Consider the following 25885-nt stretch of genomic DNA (forward strand, 5'->3'; position numbering starts at 1 on the left):
GCAGTGCAAGTCCACCCGCCATTGGAAGAGGAGGAAACAAATATGCTTTTTGTCAACACCTTAAAGGCTCCTTTTTTCTCGCATCTTATCGGTAATCCTTATCGAAGTTTTGCTGATGTAGTTACGGCGGGAGAAATGATTGAAATGGTTGTTAAGAGTCAGAAGCTCGAGGGAGGAGAGTCTAGTAAGAGGCCACCAGTAAGGAAAAAGGAAAACGAAGTCAGTAATGTGAGGCAGTACGATTCTAATAACATCACTATTTCCCGCCCTCAAGGTGCAGGGTCGTCAACACAAAATGATAATAGACAAGGGGCAAGGGACCAAAGGAGATAGAGGCCTCAATTTGATCCAATTCCGATGACTTATAAGGAATTGTTTCAGATTTTGTATGATAGACATGTGGTTTCGTCGTATCACGTGACACCAATGCAACCTCCTTTTCCCAAATGGTATGATGCTAGTGCTCAGTGTGAGTACCATGCAGGGAACCCCGGGCATTCCATTGAGAACTGTACTGCTTTTAAGAAGGTTGTCCAAGCTTTGAGAACGAGGAATGTCATCAACTTTGGTGACAGTGAACAGCCGAATATAGCTCAGAATCTGTTGCCAAGCCATGCAGGAGCGGGAGTTAACGCGATTACTGAAGAGAAAGGAAAGAGAATTGTAATGAATGTTAGTGAGGTGGTATCACCCATGAGTTGGGTGTGGTGCCAGATGGTCAAGGTAGGATTGTTGAAGCCCAGTTTGATGGTTGAACAGTTTAACAGTGGAGATGTATGTCAGTATCATAACAGTGAAGGACACAGTATTCAACAATGTCCTGACTTCCTATCTTTGGTACAAGACATGATGGACAGTAAAGAAATTGAGTTCTTTAGAGAGATTGCTGAAGAAGAGGAAACGGAAGTTTGCGCTTCAGAAGGATCGTCTAAAGGGGTATACAATGCCAGTTGTCCCCTAATTATTACTCCCAAAAATCGAGTTGCTGAGAAGGTAGCCCCGAAAGTGGTTATTACACCTCCATCTCCATTCCCATATCGGGATAATAAACAAGTGCCTTGGAGATATGATTGCCAGATGGGAGATGTAACAAAAGAAAATGAGGAAGTAGATGAGGTGGGACGCTTTACTAGAAGCGGTAGGTGTTATTCTCTTAATCCACCTAAAGAGTCTGAGAAGAAGGTTGCAATTGATAAGAGGAAAAAGGTTGATGTGCAGATAGAAGAAGATAAGCCTGTTATCAATGAACCAGTAACCGAGAGTGAAGCGGTAGAATTTTTGAAGTTTCTGAAACACAATGAGTACAGTGTTGTTGAACAGTTACACAAGTTGCCTGCCCGTATTTCTATTTTATCATTACTTTTGAGTTCAGAGGCCCATAGGAATGCTCTGTTAAAGGTTTTGAACCAGACTTTTGTTCCGAAAGAGTTGCCCATTGAAAAGTTAGATCGTTTAGTTTCCAATGTACAAGCTGATAATTTTTTATCTTTTTCTGAGGATGAAATCCCTTCTGGGATTATGGGTAATCAGAAGGCTTTGTAGATTACAGTTAAATGTAAAGGGTATGTGTTGTCCCGGGTCTTAGTTGATAATGGTTCAGCTTTGAATGTGATGCCCTTAGTGACTCTGAAGAAGCTTCCATTAGATAGTACACTTATGAGAACCTGTCAAAGTGTGGTTCGAGCTTTCGATGGGACTAAACGAGAAGTGTTGGGCAAGATTGATGTTCCTCTGAATATTGGTCCAGCAACTTATGAAGTGGAATTTCTCGTAATGGACATTATGCCTACGTACAATTGTTTGTTGGGAAGGCCTTGGATTCATCAGGCCGGTGCAGTTCCGTCCACATTGCACCAGAGACTGAAATTTGTGATTGATGGAAGGTTGGTATGTATTCATGCTGAAGAGGACATTATTGCTTCTGTGTCTACTACTGCTCCGTACATTGAAGTGGATGACCAAGCGATCGAGTGTTCTTTTAGATCGTTGGAGTTTGTCAATGTTACGTTTGTGGCCGAAGGCAGGAAGATACCAAAGCCTCGATTGTCAAACTGTACCAAGATGGGGCTTAAATTGACTCTTGGAAGAGGAGCGAAAGTTGGAAAGGGGTTAGGTCGATAGTTGCAAGGACCGGTGAATCCAATATGCCCTGTTACTAAAAGAGATCGATTTGGTTTGGGGTATCAGCCAACTCTGAGGGATAAGCTGGGGGGAATTAAGAAGGGTCAGGAAATGAGAAAGGCCAGATTGGCTGGTGAAGACCTTAGCTGGGAACCCATGACCTTCCGCCGTTGAGCAGTATTTTTATATCTGGGGGACATATGTTTCAAGGGAATTCAAGGAACACTGAGGTGATGGTTGAGGATGCCTTGGGAGATTTAGGCGTTAATGTTATAACTGATGATGAATTTGAGGAAATGAGAGTTATGGGCATTTATCCTGCACCGCCGGGCTTCGTGTTGAACAATTGGACCGCGGAAGAACTGCCTGTAGTTTACAAATCTTTTACAGAGTAATGCACTGGAACTTTCTCCCTGTTGTTCATACCCTGGGGCAATAGGTGATTTTATGTAAAGGGTTAAGCTATTTGTTTTTTCTTGCTTTCAATAAAAGATGCATTCTGTTAGTTCCAAATGGCAAACATTTTCCCATGCATTTCATTCATTCATTCTTTGTTGTATATATGTATGTATTTATTTATTTCTATTTATTTATATGGGAAAAGATCCTCCCATATGTATATATGTATATATATCTTCTCTTTCATTATTTTTTCAGGAGCTCAGATATCAATAATATGAATGCCAATGACTCTGATCCGGAGATTGATTTCGAGAAGCCTATATGTCAAGGAGAAATCGAAGATTGTGATGATGATGAAGGATGTGAACTACCTTCTGAATTACTGAAAATGGTGGAGAATGAAGATAAGCAGATTCTGCCTCATAAAGAGTCTACTGAGATTTTGAATTTGGGGACATATGAGGATAAGAGAGAAGTAAAGATTGGTACCACTCTGTCAGTTGGAGGTCGACATGATTTGATAGAATTGCTTCAAGAATACAAGGATGTGTTTGCTTGGTCATACGAAGATATGCCGGGTTTAGATACAGAGTTGGTTGTTCACAAACTGCCAATAAAGTCCGAATGTAAACCGGTACAACAAAAACTGAGAAGAATGAGACCCGAGATGCTGCTCAAGATTACAGAGGAAGTGAAGAAACAATTTGATGCCGGGTTTCTTAAAGTGGCTAAATATCCTGAGTGGGTGACGAATATTGTCCTAGTACCGAATAAGGATGGGAAAGTTCGAATGTGTGTCGACTACAGGGATCTCAACCGAGCTAATCCAAAAGATAATTTTCCTTTGCCACATATAGACACGCTAGTGGATAATACTGCTGGAAATTCTTTGTTCTCTTTTATGGATGGTTTCTCTTGCTACAATCAAATCAAGATGAACCTTGAAGATATGGAAAAAACGACGTTCGTTACCATGTGGGGACGTCTTGTTATAAAGTAATACCGTTTGGATTGAAGAACGCCGGGGTAACATATCAAAGGGCCATGGTGACGTTATTTCATGACATGATGCATAAAGAGATAGAAGTTTATGTCGATGATATGATTGTCAAAGCTAAGACAGAGGAAGAACATATCGGGAATTTGAGAAAGCTTTTTAAAAGACTAAGAAGATGCCAGTTAAAACTCAACCCAAATAAATGTACTTTTGGCGTGACATCTGGGAAGTTATTGGGATTCGTAGTAAGCCAAAAAGGAATTGAAATAGACCCATATAAAGTAAAGGCTATTCAAGACTTGCTAGCCCCACGAACACAAAAAGAAGTCAGAGGATTTTTGGGGAAATTGAATTATATAGCTCGGTTTATTTCACAGCTGACGGAAAAGTGTGATCCCATATTCCGCCTTCTTCGTAAGAATAACTCAGGGGAATGGAGTGAAGATTGTCAAAAATCTTTTGAAGCAGTGAAAAGATATTTGTCGAGCACTCCAATCTTGGCGCCACCTATCTCAGGCAAACCATTGATTCTGTATTTGTCGGTTTATGAAAATTCAATGGGGTGTGTGCTGGGGCAACGTGACCAAACTGAGAAGAAAGAAAGGGCTATCTATTATCTCAGTAAGAAGTTCACTGAATGTGAGACAAGATACTCACCCATAGAAAAGTTGTGTTGCGCTTTAGTATGGGCTACCCGAAGGCTTAGGCAATATATGTTGTATCATACTACTTGGCTTATATCCAAGCTTGATCCCTTGAAATATCTAATGGGTGTGCCTGCATTATCTGGAAGATTAGCTCGTTGGCAGATCTTATTGTCCGAGTTTGACATCCAGTATGTAAACCAGACGGCAATTAAAGGAAGTGCTATAGCGGAATTCTTTGCAAGCAGGGCTTCGGAAGAATATGAGTCGTTGAGCTTTGATTTCCCAGATGAAGATTTAATGGCTATTTCGGTAGAAGAAGCAGTTGCATCCACTAGCAAATATTGGAAGTTGAACTTCGATGGTGCTTCAAATGCCATGGGACATGGAATCGGGGCAATTTTGGTCTCACCAGAAGGAGAGCATTATCCTTTTACCAGTCGGCTTAATTTTGATTGTACAAACAATATGGCCGAGTATGAAGCTTGTGTTCTGGGTCTTAGAGCTGCTGTTGAACGCAAAGTAAAAATGCTTAAAGTATATAGAGATTCAGCTTTGGTAATATACCAGCTCAGAGGAGAATGGGAGACAAAAGATCCTAAGCTTGTAGAATACCGTAAGTTGGTTATGGAACTTGTTGAAGAATTTGAAGAAGTAACTTTCAATTATCTCCCCAGAGAAGAGAATCAAATGGCAGATGCCTTAGCCACACTGGCAGCAGCGTTTAAGATGAACGAGCATTCAAATATGATGCCTATTGAAATGAAGGCTTATGAGTATCCAACCCATTGTTTTAATATTGAAGAGGAAGAAGATGGAAACCCTTGGTATTATGATATCTTGCAATATATAAGGTATCCGAGTTATCCAGAACAGGCTACTGAGAATGATAAGAGAACCATTAGAAGAATGACATCAGGGTATGTGCTTGATGGTGAGTCCCTATACAAGAAAAGTTTGGATCAGGTCTTGTTAAGATGTGTGGACGCGAAAGAAGCCAAATTGATTCTTGAAGAAGTGCATGAGGGAATATGTGGTACCCATGCTAATGGGCATGTTATGGCTAGACAGATTATGAGATTTGGGTATTATTGGTCAACTATGGAAACAGGCTGTATCAATTATGCCCGAAAATGTCACAAGTGTCAGATTTATGGAGATATGATACATACTCCTCCTCATTCGTTGCATGTAATGACAGCTCCGTGGCCATTCTCAATGTGGGGCATGGATGTTATTGGACAAATTTCGCCCAAAGCTTCAAATGGTCATCGCTTCATTCTAGTAGCCATAGATTATTTCACCAAGTGGGTAGAAGCAGCTTCTTACGCAAATGTTACCCAGTCTACAATATGCAAATTCTTAAAGAATGAGATCATTTGTAGATATGGTTTACCAGAGAGGATTATCTCCGATAATGCGTTGAATTTAAATAATAAGATGATGGACTCGGTCTGTAAACAATTCAAAATAAAGCATCATAATTCCACCACTTATCGCCCGAAGATGAATGGGGCAGTAGAGGCGGCCAATAAAAACATCAAAAGGCTCATAGAGAAGATGACTGAGACCTATAAAGATTGGCATGAGAAGTTGCCATTTGCTCTATTTGCCTATCGAACTTCTGTACGAACGTCAACTGGGGCAACTCCATTTTCTCTGGTATATGGGATGGAAGTTGTCTTACCTATTGAGGTGGAAATTCCCTCACTTCGTATTTTGTCAGAAGTAAAGCTCGATGAGGCAGAATGGGTACAGGCTAGATATGACCAATTGAATCTGATTGAAGAAAAGAGATTGAAAGCTATTTGTCATGGTCAGATGTACCAAAAACGTATGATACGGGCACATGGTAAGAAGTTCGCCTTCGAGAATTCATGAGGGAGATTTGGTGCTTAAAAGGATTTTGCCTATTCAGAAGGATTTTAGAGGAAAATGGATGCCCAATTGGGAAGGACCTTATGTTGTCAAGAAGGCCTTTTCTGGGGGAGCTCTAGTCCTAACTGAAATGACGGATCAAAATTACCATATCAAGTGAATTCCGACGTTGTTAAGAGATATTTCGCTTGAAGAAGAAATAAAAGAGAAAAAGAAAAAAGAAAAAATGAAAAAAATAATAATAATAAAAATGAGAAGAAGAAAAAGAAGAAAAGAAAAATGAGAAAAAAATAAAAATGGTGAAAGAAGAAAGAAAAAAGAAGAAAAATGAAAAGAGAAAATAAAAAATGAAAAAATGAAAAAGAAGAAAAAAGAAAAAGAAATAAAAAGAGGGTTCAAGATGAAAATCCACAAAGGGCATCTTGAAACCAAAGGAGGTCTCAAGTTGAAAACCTGTAAAGGGCGGCTTGAGTTTTAAATTCAGAATTTGTGCATGGTGGAGGTTCTGAATCAATTTTGGTAGTGGAAAGAGCTCCTGATATGGATAGTAAAAATGACAGTTGGTGATCAGGGATGAGACTAAAGATTAATGAGTCTCGATTGAAATAACCAAGAGAAATTGAATCCACATGAGATTCAATACTGGTTTAAGGCATCTAACGATAGAGATTTGGGAGTTTAGAAGCAGCTTCATACTCTTATGCATCACAAATTTGGAGATCTTTTTTACAGAATCTACACTCGAGACATTCTAACGGCGTGCCAGTTCAAAAGCATTTGCATTATTGATATTTGAAGACGCCTACTCTTTTGTTCTTTTACTGTTTCCAGTTAAAAGTTTGCCATTTAGTTGCCTAAAATTCTCTGTATTTATATAAATAAAGAGATGTCTTTCCTTGTTCGTTCCCTTTTGTAAGCATCTTATTTTGAAAAGTTAAAACATATAGTTTAACTTGAAGTACATGAGATCATTTTGTATTATTGTGCAAAAGGTTTTAGAAAATGCAGGTATTCTGAAGCTGATGATGGTTTTAACATGTAAGCTTGTGTGGTTACGGAAAATGAAATCTTGAAATTCATAAGAAAATCTCAGCCATGAGAAGAAGACCTAAAGAGATTGTCATTAATTAAGAAGTTGATTATGGGTACTGGTGGGTTTTCAGGAAAGAAAGAAGTCAAGGCCCTATTAAGCTGAGAAATATGGAATTGAGATTGTTAGCCGGGGTGAACTGGTCAAACGTTCTGTGCCCAAGATGAAGCCAAGTTCCATCAAGATTAAAAGGAGATAGAGTTCCTTCGAAGAAGAAAATGCATCAAATTGCATATTTGCATACATTTTAGGCATGAATAGGATAATGGCATTCATAATTGCATGATGACTTAAATATTTACAGGTTTCATAGGGATAGTTGAAGATTGAGGATATTGAAGCATCGAGATGAACATAACTGGTTTTGATATTTTGAAAAGAATGATGTTTATACGAAAACTGAGCGCCAAAGCAGATTCACGTATCCAATGGTTTCCAGACAAGTTTTCGCGATGGAGATGGATTTTCAGAAATTTTATCAAATTCTAAATTTTTAAGTATAATATTTTCAAACATACATTAATGATTGGTAATGTTTGATTTTCAGGTTGGATCTTTGAAACAAATCAATCTTAAGCCTTCACGGAAGAGTAGTGAAGCAAATCATCTATAAGCCTTCACGGAAGAATAGTGAAGCAAACCCGTTTTATGAAGATTGTTCGAGTTCTATACTCTCTGAAGGAATAGAGAGCGGACTCGTTTTATGAAGATTGTTCGAGTTCTATACTCTCTGAAGGAATAGAGAGCGGACCTGTTTTATGAAGATTGTTCGAGTTCTATACTCTCTGAAGGAATAGAGAGCGGACCCATTTTATGAAGATTGTTCGAGTTCTATACTCTCTGAAGGAATAGAGAGCGGACCCGCTTTATGAAGACCGTTCGAGTTCTATACTCTCTGAAGGAATAGAGAACGGACCCGTTTTATGAAGATTGTTGAGTTCTATACTCTCTGAAGGAATAGAGAGCGGACCCGTTTGTTGAAGATTATTCGAGTCTTATACTCCCTGAACTAATAGGGAGCAGACACGTTTGTTGAAGATTGTTTTAGTCTTATTCTCCCTGAATGAATAGGGAGCAGACACGTTTGCCAATGATTGTTCGAGTCTTATACTCCTTGAAAGAAAAGGGAGCAGACCCGTTATTTGAAGATTTTTCAAGTATCACTTCTCTTGAAGTAACAGTGGAATGAATTAATCTTTTGAAGTTCTAATGACTTGACAAACTCAATCATCTATTGATCTTTGCTCTATTCTCGTTACACGACAATAAGCAAAGAGGGGCAGCTGTAGATGCTCGATTTGTCCGGTCCAACTCAAAGTGCTCAATTGGTGGGAGATCAAAGCCAAACTGGCAGCCCAACAACTAAGAACCGAGCTCAGCTTCCAGCAACAATGTTTCCCAGCCTCTGCATGAACGGTTTGCCAACTGAAAATGAAAGGAACCCCTGCAAACAAATATAATAACCAAGGCAGCACCAAAACGTGAGGGGAACCGTTAGCAATAGAGAGAGATATGTTGAGCAGTCAAGAAAACCGTAAAGTATCAGTTTTCAATTAACTACCAGAAACGTGGGACACGCAGAAAAGAGAGGGTGAACGACTGAAAACAGAAAGAAAAAAAGATGTTAACATCTATCATCAGCAGGGGGAGAGGGGGATCAGGGAAAAAACCAGAAACGAACACAAAAAGAGTAGGGGATCGATCCTCAACCCATCAGCAGTAGAGAAGAAGAGAAAATAGAAATTAACAGCCATCGACAATGACCAGAGGAAGAAAAACAATAAACCACAGCGAAACCAAAAACAGTAAAAAAAAATAGAAACCACCATTCTAAAAAACCACGAAAAAAAGACTTACCTCTTGAATCCAGAAACCTTGGTCGTCTTTTTTAGGAACCCACGACCCGTGAGAAGGTAAGTCCTTCATTTTTTTTATTTTCCAGTCATGCATGTTGGTTTTAAACCTTGGATTTTGGGGATTTGATGGGTTTTAAGTAGGTCTCGGTCGGGATTGTCCTCGGATCTAGGGGTTTTAGTCATTTCCTCGTCGGAACTTAGGGAGAAGGAAACCTACAGTGGACGTAGGTTTGGTTTTGAGGGGTCTCGAGGGTTCGGTTAGAGCCTAGGCGTTGGGGCTTTGGTTTAGTGGTTGAGAGGCTCGGCGGCGTTCATGGATCGAAGGTAAGTCTAAGGATTTTGGCTCTCGGCTGGAGTTGTGTGTGGCCAAACCCTCGTCGGGTTTAGATGGTGTTCTCACCGGAGTCGAGCGAGCAGAGAGGGTCGAGAGATGGGATCAGTTTGGTCTAGTTTTTTTTACCTATGACCGTTGTGGTAGGGAAGACTTGGGCTGTGTCGGCTTGGCGGCGTTGGAGCTTCCTTGGGTTGTGAAGGCGGTCGTGAGTGAGGAAGAAGGAGAGTTAGAGAGTTGAGAGTGATAGAGATAACGGTGAGGAATTCGTTGGGTTTAGATATTAGGGTTTTGTCTTTAGGTTAGATTTTATTTTAGAATTAGCTAAAACGTCGTCGTTTCAGCCGATACTTTCCTAGTTTCTATTTCTGACCCAGTATTATGCGCGCATTCCATTTCGGTCCCCAAAATCAGGCATTTCGAGCTTTATTGTTATTTTAATATTGTCTCTTAATTTTAAGCGTTTTATATCTTAGCCCAGAATCATGTTAGAGCCATTTTTGCACTGTTTTTACATTGGTTATGTAATTTACGGAACTTTCATTTTGGTCCTTGAACGAATCTTTTGTGCCTTCTTAATTTGGTCTTCATATTTATGAACACTTTTCATGTTAGTCCTGAAATGTTTTTATGTTTTATTTTTGAAATGTAATTTGTAATTTTGGTTGTTTGACAATTTAGGCACTTAGCATGTTTTTTAATTTAATGGTTAATTCCTACTTTGCATGGTTAGTTTAATTTTATTTTATTCTGGTCCTTCATGGTAATTTTGAATATAAAATCGAGTTACTAATAGTATGTTTTATTGTATATATTGTTTTATTCTAATGTATGCCAATGTCATTGTATGCATGTATATACCATATCAACATACTTTATTTTAGACTTAGGTGTTTATTTGAATATAGGATATTATTTAATTAGTTTTTACATGACATTATTTTGCATAATATGCATGATAGCCTCACGTGCATAACTCGACCATATGATATAATTGGATTAAGGGTAATATACTTTTAATTTAAAATTGTTTTAAGTGGGCAGTCATAACTGATTTGAGGTCCGCTTTTAGTGATTTTAAAATAAAAGTGTATCCCAAAAGTGAAACCAAAAATTGATTCGTCACCTAAAATTTGGGAATGAAAGAAAAGGAAATGTTCGTTTATTTAAATTTATCGAGAAAAGGTTGTTATAACTTTTAAGATTTGGTCTCGATATTTGTAAATAATCGAACATTCTTTATCTTTCTAAAATGACTCGGTAATTTTAATTTAATTTATTTGAGTGCTTTTGAATGTTTTAAATTTACATTTTATTTTATGGGATCAAAAATCAGAATAAGTCCGAATTTGTAAAGTTCATTGCAAAGACGTTAATTAATCGATTAGGTACCAATTTAGGGCGTTGTGGGGGTGCTAATCCTTCCCCACACGTAATCGACTCCCAAACTCATTTTTTGGTAACGCAGACCTTAATTTGTTGTTTTAATTAAAATTAATTTTTATTTAAAATAACAAAATATTTTTGGGTGCCCAATCACACCCTAATCAAAGATTGGTGGCGACTCTTTGAACAATATTTTTTTTAACGTAAAGAGAATTTCAAAATTTTCGAAACGAGAGGTTTTTAAATCGTATTTGTTTTTAAATTAAAAATCAATTGAAAGAGATAAGTTAAAAATTGATGTAGTTTTCAAAATCTCACCTTTGTTTTTCACCTTTTGAGTGAATAATTGTTTCGACACAAGAGTCGTCTTACAGTCACTCTCCAATACCAATCTATGCTTAATGCTCGAATCCAAACTTAAAAACAAAGCTAAACCCTGCTTAATTGCCAACAACTCTGCTAGAAGGGGGGACTTAGCCCTACAAGTTCCGGAAAGAAAGCCACCGATTTACTATTTGAGTCACGAATAATGCCACCAACTCCTCCTGCACTCCAGTCTCTTTTCATCGCTCCATCAACGTTAAGTTTTAGAAAACCTCAGGTGGGGGAGACCATATCGCAGAGCTACACTTCGGCAAGCCATTCGACCCAGATAAATCTGCCAACTCAGGGTCACAAACAAGACTATCAAAAGAGATGTGGCAAGAAGGGGACTTCGCTTTGAACCAACTAAAATGGATGTCCCTTTTTCCCATATATATAGGGTAAGGGGGAGGTAAGATAGTAGGCTACCCCCAACACCAGGTTGAGAGCAGCTTCTGTAAGAGACCTCCAAATTATGAAATGCCCTCCGTGGGACTCGATCCCACGACCTCAAGGTTAAGAACCTTGTGCTCTACCAACTGAGTTGGATGATCATTTCGCTTTGAACCAACTAACAAGCCTGCATTTGGTTATGAAAAGAAGTTGAGCAGAATCTCCTAGTCGATTGTTAAAGATACAATTGTTTCTAAATTTCCAGACCTGGATGAAATTTTGCAGGTTTGCAATGAGAACGGACTCAATTTGGCCAAGTGGAACAAGGTTGATGGCATCACCATATCTATAAGTACAAGATACAAAATCATAGTGATCATAGTGGAAATAACAGGTGGCAAAATCAATGAAATTATTAATCGCTTCAATTTATCATACCCACTCTATGCATGAAAAACTACTTTTCCAAAATTTGTTAAATTCAATAAATAAATAAGAATGTATATTTCTAAGTAGTTTTCAGTGGGTTGTTATAATTTGAATTCGACTTATATGTAACTTTTGTGATGAATTGGTGTCACTTGAAGTATATATACTAACTTTAAAAGAAAATAAAGGTGATAATTTTGGTAAATAAAAAATCAAGATTCTAGAAATCTTTATAAGGCTGCAAGGAGAGAGCGAAAGATAAAATCATAAATTTATGAATGCTGTTAAGACACCAAGAAAACTTACTAGATCTTCATGGTAGACACCAACAACAGCGAAAGGTACTCTTGCAGGGTTCAACATAGGGCCCAGTATATTGAACACGGTTTTAATTTTTAGCTTCTTTCTTACAGGGCTCACAATCTTCATTGCTGGGTGGTAATTTGGTGACATCATGAAACCAATTCCTGCTTTATTCACACAGCTCACTACTCCCTTCAAGAAAATTGATAAAAAGGGGGAAATGGATAAATGCCACAATAATATCAGTAAAGGTATTTATGATATTTGGTACACAATTACATTCATTTAATTTAGTGGGAAAGCTACTTAATGCCTTTTTCTTTCCACTTACATATAGTTCCAGATAACATACAAAATAAAAAAAACAACCAAACAAAATTCGAGCACGGATATCCTAGAAAATAAGTAATATATGATGGGTAATGTCATGATGCAAACTATTGAAGCACACGCAAAGTTCTGGTACAAGTTGTAAACACTATTTTTTTCATTTTTGTTTATTATTATTATTATTAAAATTATTATTATTATTATATTATTATTATTTAATAAATATTACAGGCCCATTTTACAAATATTGGAGGCCCAACAGTCACCCAAACTTGGTGGCCCAGATCGAGAAACCCTAACCCTTTTAGGGTTTTCTAAAAATTCCAGCCGCCCCAGCCAACGGTTCAGCTTCCAGCCGCCTCTGATGATTCCAATAGTCTCCAGCAGCAGCCGACGCCTCTACCAGGTGTTCCACCCCGCTGTAGCCACAACACTGCCACCTCAAAGAAGCCTCCAGAAACGCCTCGTCATCACCCCACGTCGAGCTCTATGGTGAGTCACCACCATAGCTATGGCGCCTCACCGAGAAACCCTTCTGTGACCGGTCCGAGGAGTGTTTCGTCGAGGCTATAAAAGCCTCGACTCACCTGCAAAATAAAAGAAGAGGGAGGAAGAACCGGAGATAACAAAAACAGAGAGGCCACAACAAGCAGACACAGAGCAAGAACAACAGAAAAGAACAGAAAAAAACAGAGAACCACGAGAGCAACTAAGAGAACATAAGCCAAACGACACACAACAAATAAACCAACAACAGCAAAGAAAGAAGAGAGAAGGGAACTTACCACCGAAGAGCCTCTACGAGCCACCAGAAACCGAAACGTTTAAGAAAAAGATCCTAGATCTACAACGATTGGTAAGAGTTTAGGTTAAAAAACTTTAGATTCGGGTATAGAAAAATAGAGACTTCAATTTAAGGGGTGGTTTTGTAATTTCGGCCACCGAATACGGTGGCCGGTGGTGGTGCTGGCACCGGAGCAAGGCGGTCGGCCGATTGCCTTCATCAGAGAAGGCGGAGAGAATTTTTATCTCTTTTTTTAGAGAGAAAAAGGAAAGAAGAAAATGAAAGGCTTAAAGCCATTCTCAGCTGATTAATGGGTATTTAAACCCCTCCCCGAACGACGTCATTTTGGGGAGGGGGTATCTCTGTAATTACCATCAAGGGTAAAACCCTTTCCGTGACCTTTCTATGTTTATATCTTTACACTTTGGTCACTAAAATCAATTATTGAGCCTTTCAATTCAGTATTTAAATTTTATTTTCTTTACATTTTAGTCCTTACCCGTAATTATACATATTTACGATAAATACCTAATTAGTCCCTGGTAATTTTAATAAATTTTATTTTAATCACGTATATATTATTAAGGCTAAATTACACTGTAGGCCTCTGGATTTTATGATATTTTAAAGTAGAGTACTAAGTTTAAATATTCTACATTTTACACTATATTTTTAATTTATTTTATTTTAATCATTATTTATTTACAATATTATTACTTTTATATTTCAATTATTGCTTTAATTATTATTTTATTATTATCTTAATCATATAAATATACATAATAAATAATATTTATTTTATTTATTTTCTATGAAATAAAAATCCTATTTATGAACTAGATATGTTTAATTTTATTTTATTATTATGTTTTAGTTATTTATTTATTTTTTAATATTGAAGGAAAGAGTTGTCTTAAAATAACTAGAAGTCCTTTTCTAATATTTTTAAATAAATAAATATCTTACTATATTAAAATAACTTTTTATTATTATTTATTTATTTATTAATATCAAAAGAAAGAGCTGTCTTAAAGCACCTAGAAGCCCTTTTCTAATATTTCTAAATAAATAAATATGTTAAGGAAATATATGTATATATATATTAATATATTTTCTTTAAATTATATTAATAAATTTGAAATAACAGGATTATAAATTAAATATATTTTTGAATTTTTAAATTTCTAATAATAGAGACAATTTATAATTAAAAAGTATTAATTTTGGGCGTTGTAGGGGTGTTAATCCTTCCCTAAACGTAACCGACCACGAATCCCTTTTTATTATTAAAAAGAACGAATTTTTGGTTAAAACGCAGATCAGTTTATCTTTTAATCGATGTTTTGTTAAAAACTCTTTTAAAGGATGATTTTTAGGTATTCGACCTACCTGATCCAAAAGGCCGATGGCGACTCCCAAATTATTTTAAAAACCATTTATTCACATCACTTTTCCCGCCAAGTAAAAAAAAATTCGTGCCCGGGCGAAAACCGGTTACGACACAAGTAATAAGAGATGGTCTTTATGTAAAAGTTATGATGTGTATGTTGTGTTACTGAATGGGAATGAAAAGTCTTCCTAAATTCTCAGCAGCAGGCCATAAACAATGTAAAACAAAAAGATTGAAAGCAAGCCTCAGTCTATAAAAACACGTTTTCATTTCCCAGAAGAACAAACAGTGTCCAAACTGAAAGCCTTACAGATCATGTTGAATGAGCTCTTTTTGCAATTATATTAAAACATGCACGTTGTTCTGTTAAAGATTTTGAGAAGGCTAAAAACAGCGTGTAACTAGGTACAAAAGTAAGCAACAATGTGGGGTATTGGGATTCTAATAGAATTCTATATCAGATCTAACATGGTTATCCATCTGTTGAGTACTGGAAACTGTTACTACAGCAAGTGAAGTTTGCAACACTAAAAATATTAGAATTCCCTTTTTCTTTTCAAATTAATTAAGAAACTAGATATAAACTAAACTATTCAACACTTTCCACACAATAGCCTGACAAACATTGTATAGAAAAGCCTAGTACTCCCATGGAAGAGCTTTTAACAATTCTCGGCAAGATGCTAGATACATTTCTTTAGCTGCTAATATGTGGATAATTGAGCTTTACCTAAGCACCTAGTAGGTTGGCATGGGAGACATACTGATACTAGTCACCAGGGAATAAAATGTCATTTACATTGAACTAATGACAAAAAGTAATGGGAAAAAAACTTGTCCCTCCAATGATCATATAATGGAACACTATAAAAGGTTTGCATGTGACTTACCCATATGGAAGAGACAGATACTAGAATCGCAATACCATAAATGCCAGTGTTCAAAACATACCAAACTCATGGTTCAAATCAGTAACTACCCCAAAAGCTTCTAATACATCAGCACTGCCACAGGCAGAAGAACTTGATCGGTTCCCCTGCTGCAGCACAGACAATAAAAGATTTAAGTATGCAGGACAATAACTTTTGCATCCATAAGCCCAGCAATTATAGAGAAAGAGAAATAGTTTCAAATAGAGGGACTGTGAGTGACCTTGGCAACTTTTGCACCACAGGCAGCAGCCAAAATTGAGGCACCTGTTGAAATATTTACGGTGTTTGCTCCATCACCACCCGTTCCAACAATGTCAACCGCATCATTTAACCCTTCTACCTTCAAAGCATGTTTTAAAATTGCCCTCGCCAATCCCACAACCTATACAGAGACGATATTAGAGGCCACTGCCGGTCTTTTTACTCGGATCACCGCCCCATTCAAAAGAATTTTTTGCATGTAAAACACCTAATTTTCTTTACAAGGCCAAGGAATTTGTTCATAAGGAACTTACTTCTTCGAAAGTCTCGCCTTTGGCTCTCAACAAAACAAGGAAAGCACTAATCAGAGCCTCGTCATCTTCGGTTAACAAAAATTCCAGAGACGACTCCGCCTCGGACTCCGACAAATCAACTCGATTTATCAAACACTCAATCAGCTAAAACCCCAAAAAAGAAAAAAAGGAAAAAGAGAGAGAGAGAATGCGTTCATATTTGATAATTTTTAAGACCCCGAACAATTGTTTTTCTTACCTTCTTAACTGAAGCTGTTGATGAGCTTTGGTTTCCACGCACAGTGGGCAGAGCAGAAACTAGTTTGAAACGCCTGTGGTTGGAGAAACGGACAATTGTTGGGGAAGAATCGAGGAATTTAGTTAAAGGGCGGTTCTGAGTAAATGAAGAGAAAGAAAACAGAGAGCACCGCTGCAGAAACAGTGTAGTTGCCATTGCTCCCTAACACACAAGAATTAATACGGCTTGGGTTGGGTTTTGTTTTGTAGTTTAACCTTAGCTCATAAATTTCTTTCTTACAAACCAGCAGTCGCTGGGTGATTGTTTTTCATTGTGATCCAAGGTTTGATTTGGTCCTGCGGTTCTCGCTAAATTTAGTTTTACTGGGCGGCAAAATCCCTCCCATCTACGCTTATGTTCACGTCATTAATACTTTAATCCAGGTATACCTTTTTTATTCGTCTTTCTGGACCCTCACTCGCCTTCGTATTTTTTTTAAGAAATAAATTTTAGTTTTCGACATTTTACCTATTTATCCCATTAAAAATTAAATAATAATATTTATTTTAAACTAATTGTTTATATGATAGTTTTCTATTAAAATTCAAGATGAAAAGTAAATAATTGAATTTGATTTTGCATTCGTATTTAAATTCAATGGAAGTATATTTACGTTATCGTTTAATTTGATTAATATGTGTCTTTCAACATATATTGTATAGTTTTTTCTTTCTGAAATATTTCTATTACACTAGTTTAGTGTTACCTACGTCAAATATGTACCCTACCAGACACACTTGTAAACAATTGATGCTATATCATTCAAAAAATGCATTATACATTCGTTTATTTAACTTTAAATAAATATGATTTTAATAAATAATCAATAATATAATTTCTTAATAATTAATAAAAGAAATATTAGTTCAGTGTTCAATTTTTGTATGTGTGTTAAAGAACCTTGGATCTGATTAAGATTGAAATTTAATTTCCCTTACAAAATTATTTAGATATACTAAAAACATATATTTAAAACAATATAGATCTTGGTGCACGAGAATCTCTTTATAAAACATTTTATTTTTTTCTACTTTTAAAAACTTCCAATGTTGTAAAAAGAAATTAATACAATTAGTATTTTTAATATAAGTAATGAACTTGTCAAATTTTATCATTACTCGCTACTCGAGCAGCAAATGACCTTTTATTCAATCTAACGTCAATTCACAAATCACAATCCATCATTTGTAGGGAGGGGCAAAAAAGAAGAAACAAATTGAGCGAATATGAAAAAAAATATTAAAATTGGCACAAACAAGTGCTATATCATCTGTCATTAAAACTGGACATATTAATTATGTTCTTACAAAAAGTAAAATCCCGGATTGATCCTCTCAACTCTGTCTTAAGGTTTGGCTTGCTCTGCTCATGCAAAAGCAAGACAGAAAATACGTAATAAAGTATGAACCCCAATGCTCTCGTCTTCCACCTCCCCACGCTTCACCAATACTATACTTCCCTGCCTGCAAATATTATGAACAACCAATTAACTTACAACAAAGGATAGCTCGTAGAATACATATACCGACAATAATCACCTTCATCGCTATTGCATAGAGATGTATTATCTCGTGGCCTTTTACCCATCCTTTTAGCTGCTTCGGCTGCAATTACTATGCATTAAAACTTGAATAAAATGAACTCAAGGGCTACAGCTAGGAAAGCCAGCAACCAGTTTTAACTGTGTCACCCATACCGTAGCTACTACATAACAGTTTTTCAATTACCAAACCTAAGTACGTCCCATCATAATAACATAGCAAAATACGAGTTACTATGATAGTAATTAAGCCTTTTGTAAAAAAAAAATCATATGCTTGTGAGAGATTGTACATTAAATCATTAGCAGGAAAGACTCCTGAGAAATTTTTGATATTGCAAAAAGCATTGGAAAAACATCCTTAAATCCCACAAGAGCAGAGTACTAGTTATTCTGAGAAATTTTAATTTTCTCACCCTTAAACTTCCTTTTCTTGTTAGCCCTCCTCCTTTTCCTTTCTGCCTTCGTCAGTTCTGTTTCTTCTTTAATGTCACCTTTACCAGAAAAAACTTCCTCGGGAGCCAGCATAGCTGCATCTGAGACGGCCATAGGTGCAATCTGACCAAGAAAAATTAACATATACACACAAATACAAATGTGATCAATTGTCAAACCAAGACAAGACTGAGAATCTTTAAAAAGAATAAAGGGAAACATCCCTACCTCTTCCATTGCAAGGGCGGGAACATTTGTTTGTATGGACAAGTCCTCAATAACCTATAAAAATCAATCCATCATATAACGCTACAGCAAAACTGATTTTTTATGACTATTTAGTAATCAGGAAACCTAATGAGAATCATACAGGCTTAGGAGTAAAGTGGAAATGAGAGAGGGCATCCAACTTCAAGCAAAGTTTCTTAAACAGCAAACTGGCCTCGATAAAGAAGAAAAAAGCGGAACATCTTAGATGCCTGAATGTCGAACATAAGAACTAATGCAAAAGCGAATTCTAGACTGGAATGCTGTGAGTCTAGGGTATCAAAAGAAAAACAAAACCATATAATAGTTACCTCTTTCTTTAGTTCATCTGAGAAGGTTAATGGGGCAGAGGCTGGATCTGTTTTCTGGACAAATTCTTCCTACAGTTTTTACAATTAAAAAGAAGGAAAAGATTAAAATCTCGTCAGTTAGAATTGTCACTCATGATTCTTGAGCTGAGCATGCTTAAAAGTTGGTACACAGATGAGAAATACACAAGTGCTGGAGGGCGATTACAGAAGATGCTTAATATAATATAAACATTTAATGGTATGTTCAAATTGCGTAGCATGCAAACCTCATAAATCTCTGCAAGACCCTTCTTGCTCTTGTTCTCATCCTGAAATATTACAAACATACAGCTTGAAATAATTAATTTCCTTCATTAATTACAAGAGAAAAAGAAAAGGTATCGGAACCTTCAAAATAACATATTACAACTTACCAGTTCTTTGACCTCTCTTGGTGCTTTGGATGATAAAGTTGGAGCCTTTTGAACATCATCAAACAGGCCCTATATAAAATCATATTACTTCTTGTTAGCGCTAATGCAAAACATCTAAGGAATGACTGCATCACACGATCTCAATATCAACCAACACTCATCCTAAAATAATCAGAACCCCTAAGAGGTCTTAAAGGAAAGTACTTCAGACTCTAAATAGAATACTAAAAAACCCTAACAGGAAAGGGAAAACTACACTAAGATACTATCCTCAATCAAACGTAAAATACCAAACATAACCTCAAATTATAATTACACCTATAGATACAACAAGAATATCAAAGTTAAAATCTTAAGATAATCCATGATTAGCTTACTGGTGTTCTCTATCAACTAACAACCATCTGTCTGGAATGTGGAAAATAATGAAACTTCACAATTTTGTATCTATTAAAACCCCAACAATCAAACATTCCCTTTAATTTGCATAAAGATCGTCTCAACAAATAAACTGTATAAAAATATATAAAAATTATGTAAGGCAATGCAGAACTACATATGCCACGAATCCCTAACTGTACAGTTCTTAAAAACATGTATATACCAACAAATACAAGAAAAACAATCATCAAGTTAAAGTAATTAATGAAAACAGAACCATCTAGAATTTCAGCCACAAAACTTCAGGAAAATAATGTATACATCTAGAAAAGTAACATAAAACTCTATTTTACATAAACATGTCATATGCTAACCATATATATTAGAATTGTTTGTAGAACTCTTCAAGCAGTAAGCAAACTCAAGTGTATATAAAAAAACAGAAGGCAGGAAGTGCTGCGGTTTTTAGAGAAAAGTACAGACAATTCACAATGATAATGTTGATGAAAACATCTGTACTATGTTGATAAAATTAGTGAAGAACCTAGAAGTTAAGGAAGAAGTTTACCTCACTGATCCTAGTCTTTATCAAATCTTCAAGTGATGCAGTAACCTCCTCTGTAATTACAGGGGCGGGCCTAACATTGTGCTCAAAATCCAAATCAACTTCTAATGCACTATTCTTTTGCCTTCTTGCAGCAGTTACCTGTTAATAAAAATCTCAGTATAAGTATTCTTATTCAAAAGCACATTTGCTAGATAATATCCGGACAGGTTATAGATAAAGTTACCTCTCCACGCATTGTCCAAACTTTTGGATCCAAGTTAGCTTTCTCCATCTGCTCTATTTTAGATCTGAGTTTGTCAAGTTCTTTTTCGTGCTTAGAAAGACCATCCTTTCCCTGTAAAAGATGGGAGAAGAAAACACTGAAACTTAATCTCATAAAATTAATATATGCAATATTATTAACTGTCGAGAATATCTAAATTAAATTAGATAGAATCAGTTTTTATTCTATTAGTTATTAGATAGGATCATTTTTAATTAGATAGAATCAGTTTTTTATTCTATTAGTTATTAGATAGGATCATTTTTAATTAGATAGAATCATTTTTATTCTGTTGCTAATTTTATGCATCTTTTTATGTAAAGTTGTTACATTGTAAACTCTATTTAAGTCAGCCATATTCAGCAGAAATAAAACACGATTTATTCGGAACAAGTTTTTCCGTCTTTATGGTGTCAAAGCCAAAATGGCCAAACCCTACGATGATACCTCTGGCATCGACTCTATGAGTTCTACTCGCTCACCTTCAATCACCCTAAACACTGAATCCTTCCAAAACATATCCATCACTTCTCACAAGTTGAATGGAAATAATTTCTTACAGTGGTTACAATCTGTGAAACTGTTTATTCGTGGCCGTGGAAAATTCAGCTATCTCTCAGGTACCACTACGAAACCTGCCGAAGAAGATGAAGAATCTGAAAGATGGGAGGCAGAAAACTCGATGATTATGTCTTGACTCATAAATTCCATGGATCCGATTGTAGGGAGAACTTATCTCTTCCTACCTACTGCTCATGACATTTGGAATGCTGTGAACGAGACCTATTCTGATCTCGGGAACGCATGATAATGGTTTGAACTAAAAACTCGGTTATGGAGGCTAAAACAAGGAGAAAAAACTGTCACTCAATACTACACTGAACTCAAGACCTTGTGGCAAGAGGTTGACATGTTCAGCGACTACGAATGGAGTTGTGCTAAGGACAGGGCTCTATTCCAGAAGATGGTGGAAAAAGAACGCGTCTTCGAATTCCTTGTCGGCCTTAACAAGGAATTAGATGAAGTCAGAGGGCGCATTCTTGGTCGTGAACCACTACCAAGCACAAGAGAAGTCTTCTCCGAAGTCAGACGAGAGGAGAGCCGGCGGACAGTCATGCTTGAAGGCCACTCACCAAATCCCACCGAGTCTTCTGCCTTGTTCTCGGGTCAGCCACCACGTCGCAACGATCGTCGAAACGATAGAGATCGGCCAATCTGCGAGCACTGCAACAAGCCGGGACACACTAAAGCCAAGTGTTGGAAGCTACACGGGAAGCCAGCCGAGAATTTTTCAGCCAATCGAAATTCTCGTAATGCAAAGGGATTCCATGCCTCATCTAAAGATGCTTCTGAAGAGCCGAAACCTGCCTCAGAACTGTCTGCCTTCAGCAAAGAACAACTAGAGCAATTGTATCAACTAATGAGTTCTCATTCCATATCTAACACTCCTAACCCATCATCTTATATTGCCTCTTCATCATTAGCCCAGAAAGGTACATATCCTACAGCTTTCATAGCCGGTTCTAAATCAAACCCTTGGATCATAGATTTAGGGGCAACAGATCACATGACCGGTAATTCCTCCATATTCTCATCTTATTTTCCTTTATCTGGTAATCTGAAGGTAAAAATTGCTGATGGCTCCCTAACCTCTATAGCTGGAAAAGGCTCTATCATTATTTCTCCATCTCTCACATTACTAAATGTCCTACATGTCCCAAAGCTCTCTTACAATCTCATCTCTGTTAATTGTATTATTCATGATTGCAAATGCATTGCTACAATAACATTTGCTGGATTTGAATTTCAGGACCCTTGTTCGGGGAAGATGATTGGCAATGCTAAGGAGGTTGATGGACTCTATCACTTGGTCATGGACAATCCTTTAGATAAACAAGTTCAGAAACCGAGATGCTTTACTACCTTGTCTTGTGAGAAGGAAATAATGTTGTGGCATTATAGGTTAGGCCATCATAGTTTTAATTACTTGAAATATTTGTTTCCAAATCTTTTCAAAAAAAATGACGGTTTTTCTTTTCAGTGTGAAGCTTGTGAATTGGCAAAACATCATAGATCTGTTTATCCATCTTTAAAGTATACGCCATCAAAACCTTTTTCTCTTGTGCATAGTGATATTTGGGGCCCTTCACGAGTAAAAACAGCCTATCTAGATGGTTCATCACATTCATTGATGATCACACTAGAGCCACGTGGATTTATTTACTAAAAAAAATTCGAGGCAGCAAGTGTTTTCAAAAATTTTCACTCACTGATCAATACTCAGTTTCAAGCAAATATTTAAGTTCTTAGAACCGATAATGGTCGAGAATATTTTAATGCAATCTTAGGTGATTTTTTGAAACAAAAAGGAATTATTCATCACAGTTCTTGCGTTGATACTCCCCAACAAAATGGAGTTGCTGAAAGAAAAAATAGGCATTTATTAGAGGTGACTAGGGCTTTACTGTTTGTTATGAATGTTCCTAATCGTTTTTAGAATGAAGCACTCTTAACAGCGTCTTATTTGATAAATCGAATGCCTACAAGAGTTCTTAATTATATTACTCCTTTGCAAGCTCTAAAGAATATGTTTCCTGAAAATAGATCTTTCACTGATTTAACACCTAAAATTTTTGGTTGTATTGCTTTTGTTCATATGCATGGCCAAAATAGAGGAAAACTCGATCCCCGAGCACATAAATGCATATTTCTAGGTTTTTCACCAACACAAAAAGGGTATAAATGCTTTGATCCTAAATCTGGGAAGTATTATGTGAGTATGGATGTCACGTTTTTTGAAAAACAACATTTTTTTGACAAAAACTCTCTTCCGGGGGAGAATGACTCTGAAATGAGTTTTTGGGAATAAACATCCTTGCCAAAATCGGTTGTAAATAGCTCAGTGGAACCAATTCATATTTCCGTAACTAATCCTAGGATTTCACAACCTATAAATTCACAACCTCATGAGACTCAGGTAGAAACTAACTTGGAACCACCTACTGAACTTCGTGTTTATTCTAGACGGATGACTCGCCCAAGTAATGTTCCACCGGCCCCCAAGGTATGCCAACCATCGGACTCGACTATGGTCCAAGGTACAACTTCTCTTTCTCCTATTTCTTCTCCAGATTTAGAGCCTTCTAGAGAATTCTTTGAACCCATAGCCTTGCGCAAAGGTGTTAGATCATGTACCACAAAACATCCAATATCCAATTTCTTATCTTATAATAAACTCTCTCCAGATTTCAAAGCTTATTCCACCAGGATTATGGATGATGCACTACCTAAGTCGATACATGAAGCTCTAGAAGTTCCGAGATGGAGAGAGGCAGTTTTTGAGGAGTTAAAGGCCCTGAAAAAGAATGACACGTGGGATCTAACTCCTTTACCTGAAGGGAAACGATCAGTAGGCAGCAAGTGGGTGTTCACCATCAAATACCATGCAGATGGCTCGGTCGAGAGATACAAGGCAAGACTCGTAGCACGAGGCTTCACTCAGACATACGGCCTTGACTACGAGGAGACCTTCGCACCTGTGGCCAAACTAAACACCGTACGTGTCCTACTCTCACTAGCCGCCAATCTGGATTGGACTCTCAGACAGTTTGATGTGACGAATGCGTTCCTAAACGGTGAGCTAGAGGAAGAGGTGTTTATGGAAGTTCCTCCAGGCTTTGATGAATTGAAGAAGGATGGCAGGGTCTGCAAGCTAAAGAAATCCATTTATGGATTGAAACAATCTCCGAGAGCCTGGTTCGAGAGATTCACGAGAGCTGTGAAACAACATGGTTACACTCAGGCCCAGTCTGATCATACTATGTTCTACAAACACAATAATGGTAAAATTGATATTTTAATTGTGTATGTAGATGACATTGTTATGACAGGAGATGACACAGTAGAGTTGGAGTCGTTGAAGAACTTCTTATCCAACCAGTTTGAAGTCAAGGATCTAGGACAACTCAAATATTTCCTTGCAATGGAGGTGGCTAGATCCTCAAAAGGTATAATTATCTCGCAAAGGAAATATGTCCTCGATATCTTGAAAGAGACCGGATTACTCGGATGTAAACCAGTAGCGAATCCTATTGATCCGAATCAAAAACTCGAAAAAGAAGATGGTGATGAGCCTGTGGACAAGAATCGATATCAGAAGCTGGTGGGGAAATTGATTTATTTGGCTCATACGAGACCAGATATTGCATTTGCTGTGAGCTTGGTTAGTCAGTTTATGCATTTATCCCTTATCAAGATGTTCCATAAAGCATAAAGATGTAGTAATGTATTACCTCAATTTTTGTGTCATACTGATCGACCATATAAATTCCATTCGAACGTCCTCGATCCTTAATTCAAATTCCAATAATTCCTCAAATATATAACAATAGAAATTTCATAAAAAACGGAACTTAATTTTTGAAAAACGGATCGAATCAGTGAAAACCAGCTTACCAGGTTCAAATTTGTCGAAACGGACTTCGGATTCAGGACGCCGAAAAACATAAAATATGACTTTTCAAAAATTTTGATTTTTCGGTCAAAGTCAAAGTCAACGGGTTTGACAGGCAATTTCGAGGCTTTCGAGTCCGAATTTCAAAACACAGATGGCGGAATCAGACTCAGGGCGTCGAAAAACGTCAGGATAGGTATACTTGGAAAAAGTAACGGTCAGTCAACGTCGGTCAACGCAGTCAAAGGTCAACGGTCAACAGTTTTACACAAATATCACCCTAACAGAAATTAATTACATATTAGGCACCATTCTAAAAATATTTATAAAATTAGCACTCAAATTTTTTTTTATTTACGGCCAGAACTTCCCCACGCGTAGGGGTGGCGCTTGGGGCGCGTGCGACGCCGTGGATTGTCAAAAAATTCTCGGAAAAATTCTTAAAAATTATTTTAAGGCATTTTGAGACACTTACCAAGCTAATATTAACATAGATATGTAACTAAATAACAATAGACAACACTACAAGTTAAGGTATCTGTATTGTTGTTTATAATTAAATAACATATTTATATTTAACATATACAGTGATAATAAATTTAGGTTACTTGGTTTTTGTCCACACACAAAAATTGTGAGAATAGATGGACATGGCCATTAAGGATGTAAGACATGAATGGACGGACATTGCGGTGTTGCAAGATAGAATTGAAGACTATGTCACTGATCTTATAAAAGAAAGTAAATGTGAGACAAACCAAAATGATCAAATCATGCATGTGGGATCCGATTCCTTCATTCTTCACTATCACACAAACAAGAGAAAAGCCAATC

The 25885-nt window shown here is 36.9% G+C and overlaps 1 protein-coding gene across 1 annotated transcript; it reads right to left on the bottom strand.

The window, feature by feature from the left end:
- Nucleotides 1-17713: 17713 nt before the first annotated feature.
- On the bottom strand, nt 17714-20735 carry LOC120118256 (U3 small nucleolar ribonucleoprotein protein MPP10-like). Its single transcript, XM_039138347.1, has 10 exons — nt 20560-20735; nt 20337-20474; nt 19388-19456; nt 19241-19282; nt 18975-19043; nt 18767-18838; nt 18625-18678; nt 18378-18519; nt 17960-18025; nt 17714-17884 (listed from the first exon to the last, which is right to left on the bottom strand). The coding sequence occupies exons 1-10, from the start codon at nt 20710-20712 to the stop codon at nt 17871-17873; spliced, it is 819 nt and encodes a 272-aa protein (XP_038994278.1). The 5' UTR covers nt 20713-20735; the 3' UTR covers nt 17714-17870.
- Nucleotides 20736-25885: the final 5150 nt, after the last annotated feature.

This window comes from Hibiscus syriacus, unplaced genomic scaffold, assembly GCF_006381635.1.
Source record: "Hibiscus syriacus cultivar Baekdansim isolate YM2019G1 unplaced genomic scaffold, ASM638163v2 tig00110328_pilon, whole genome shotgun sequence".
NCBI classification, from domain to species: Eukaryota; Viridiplantae; Streptophyta; class Magnoliopsida; order Malvales; family Malvaceae; genus Hibiscus; species Hibiscus syriacus.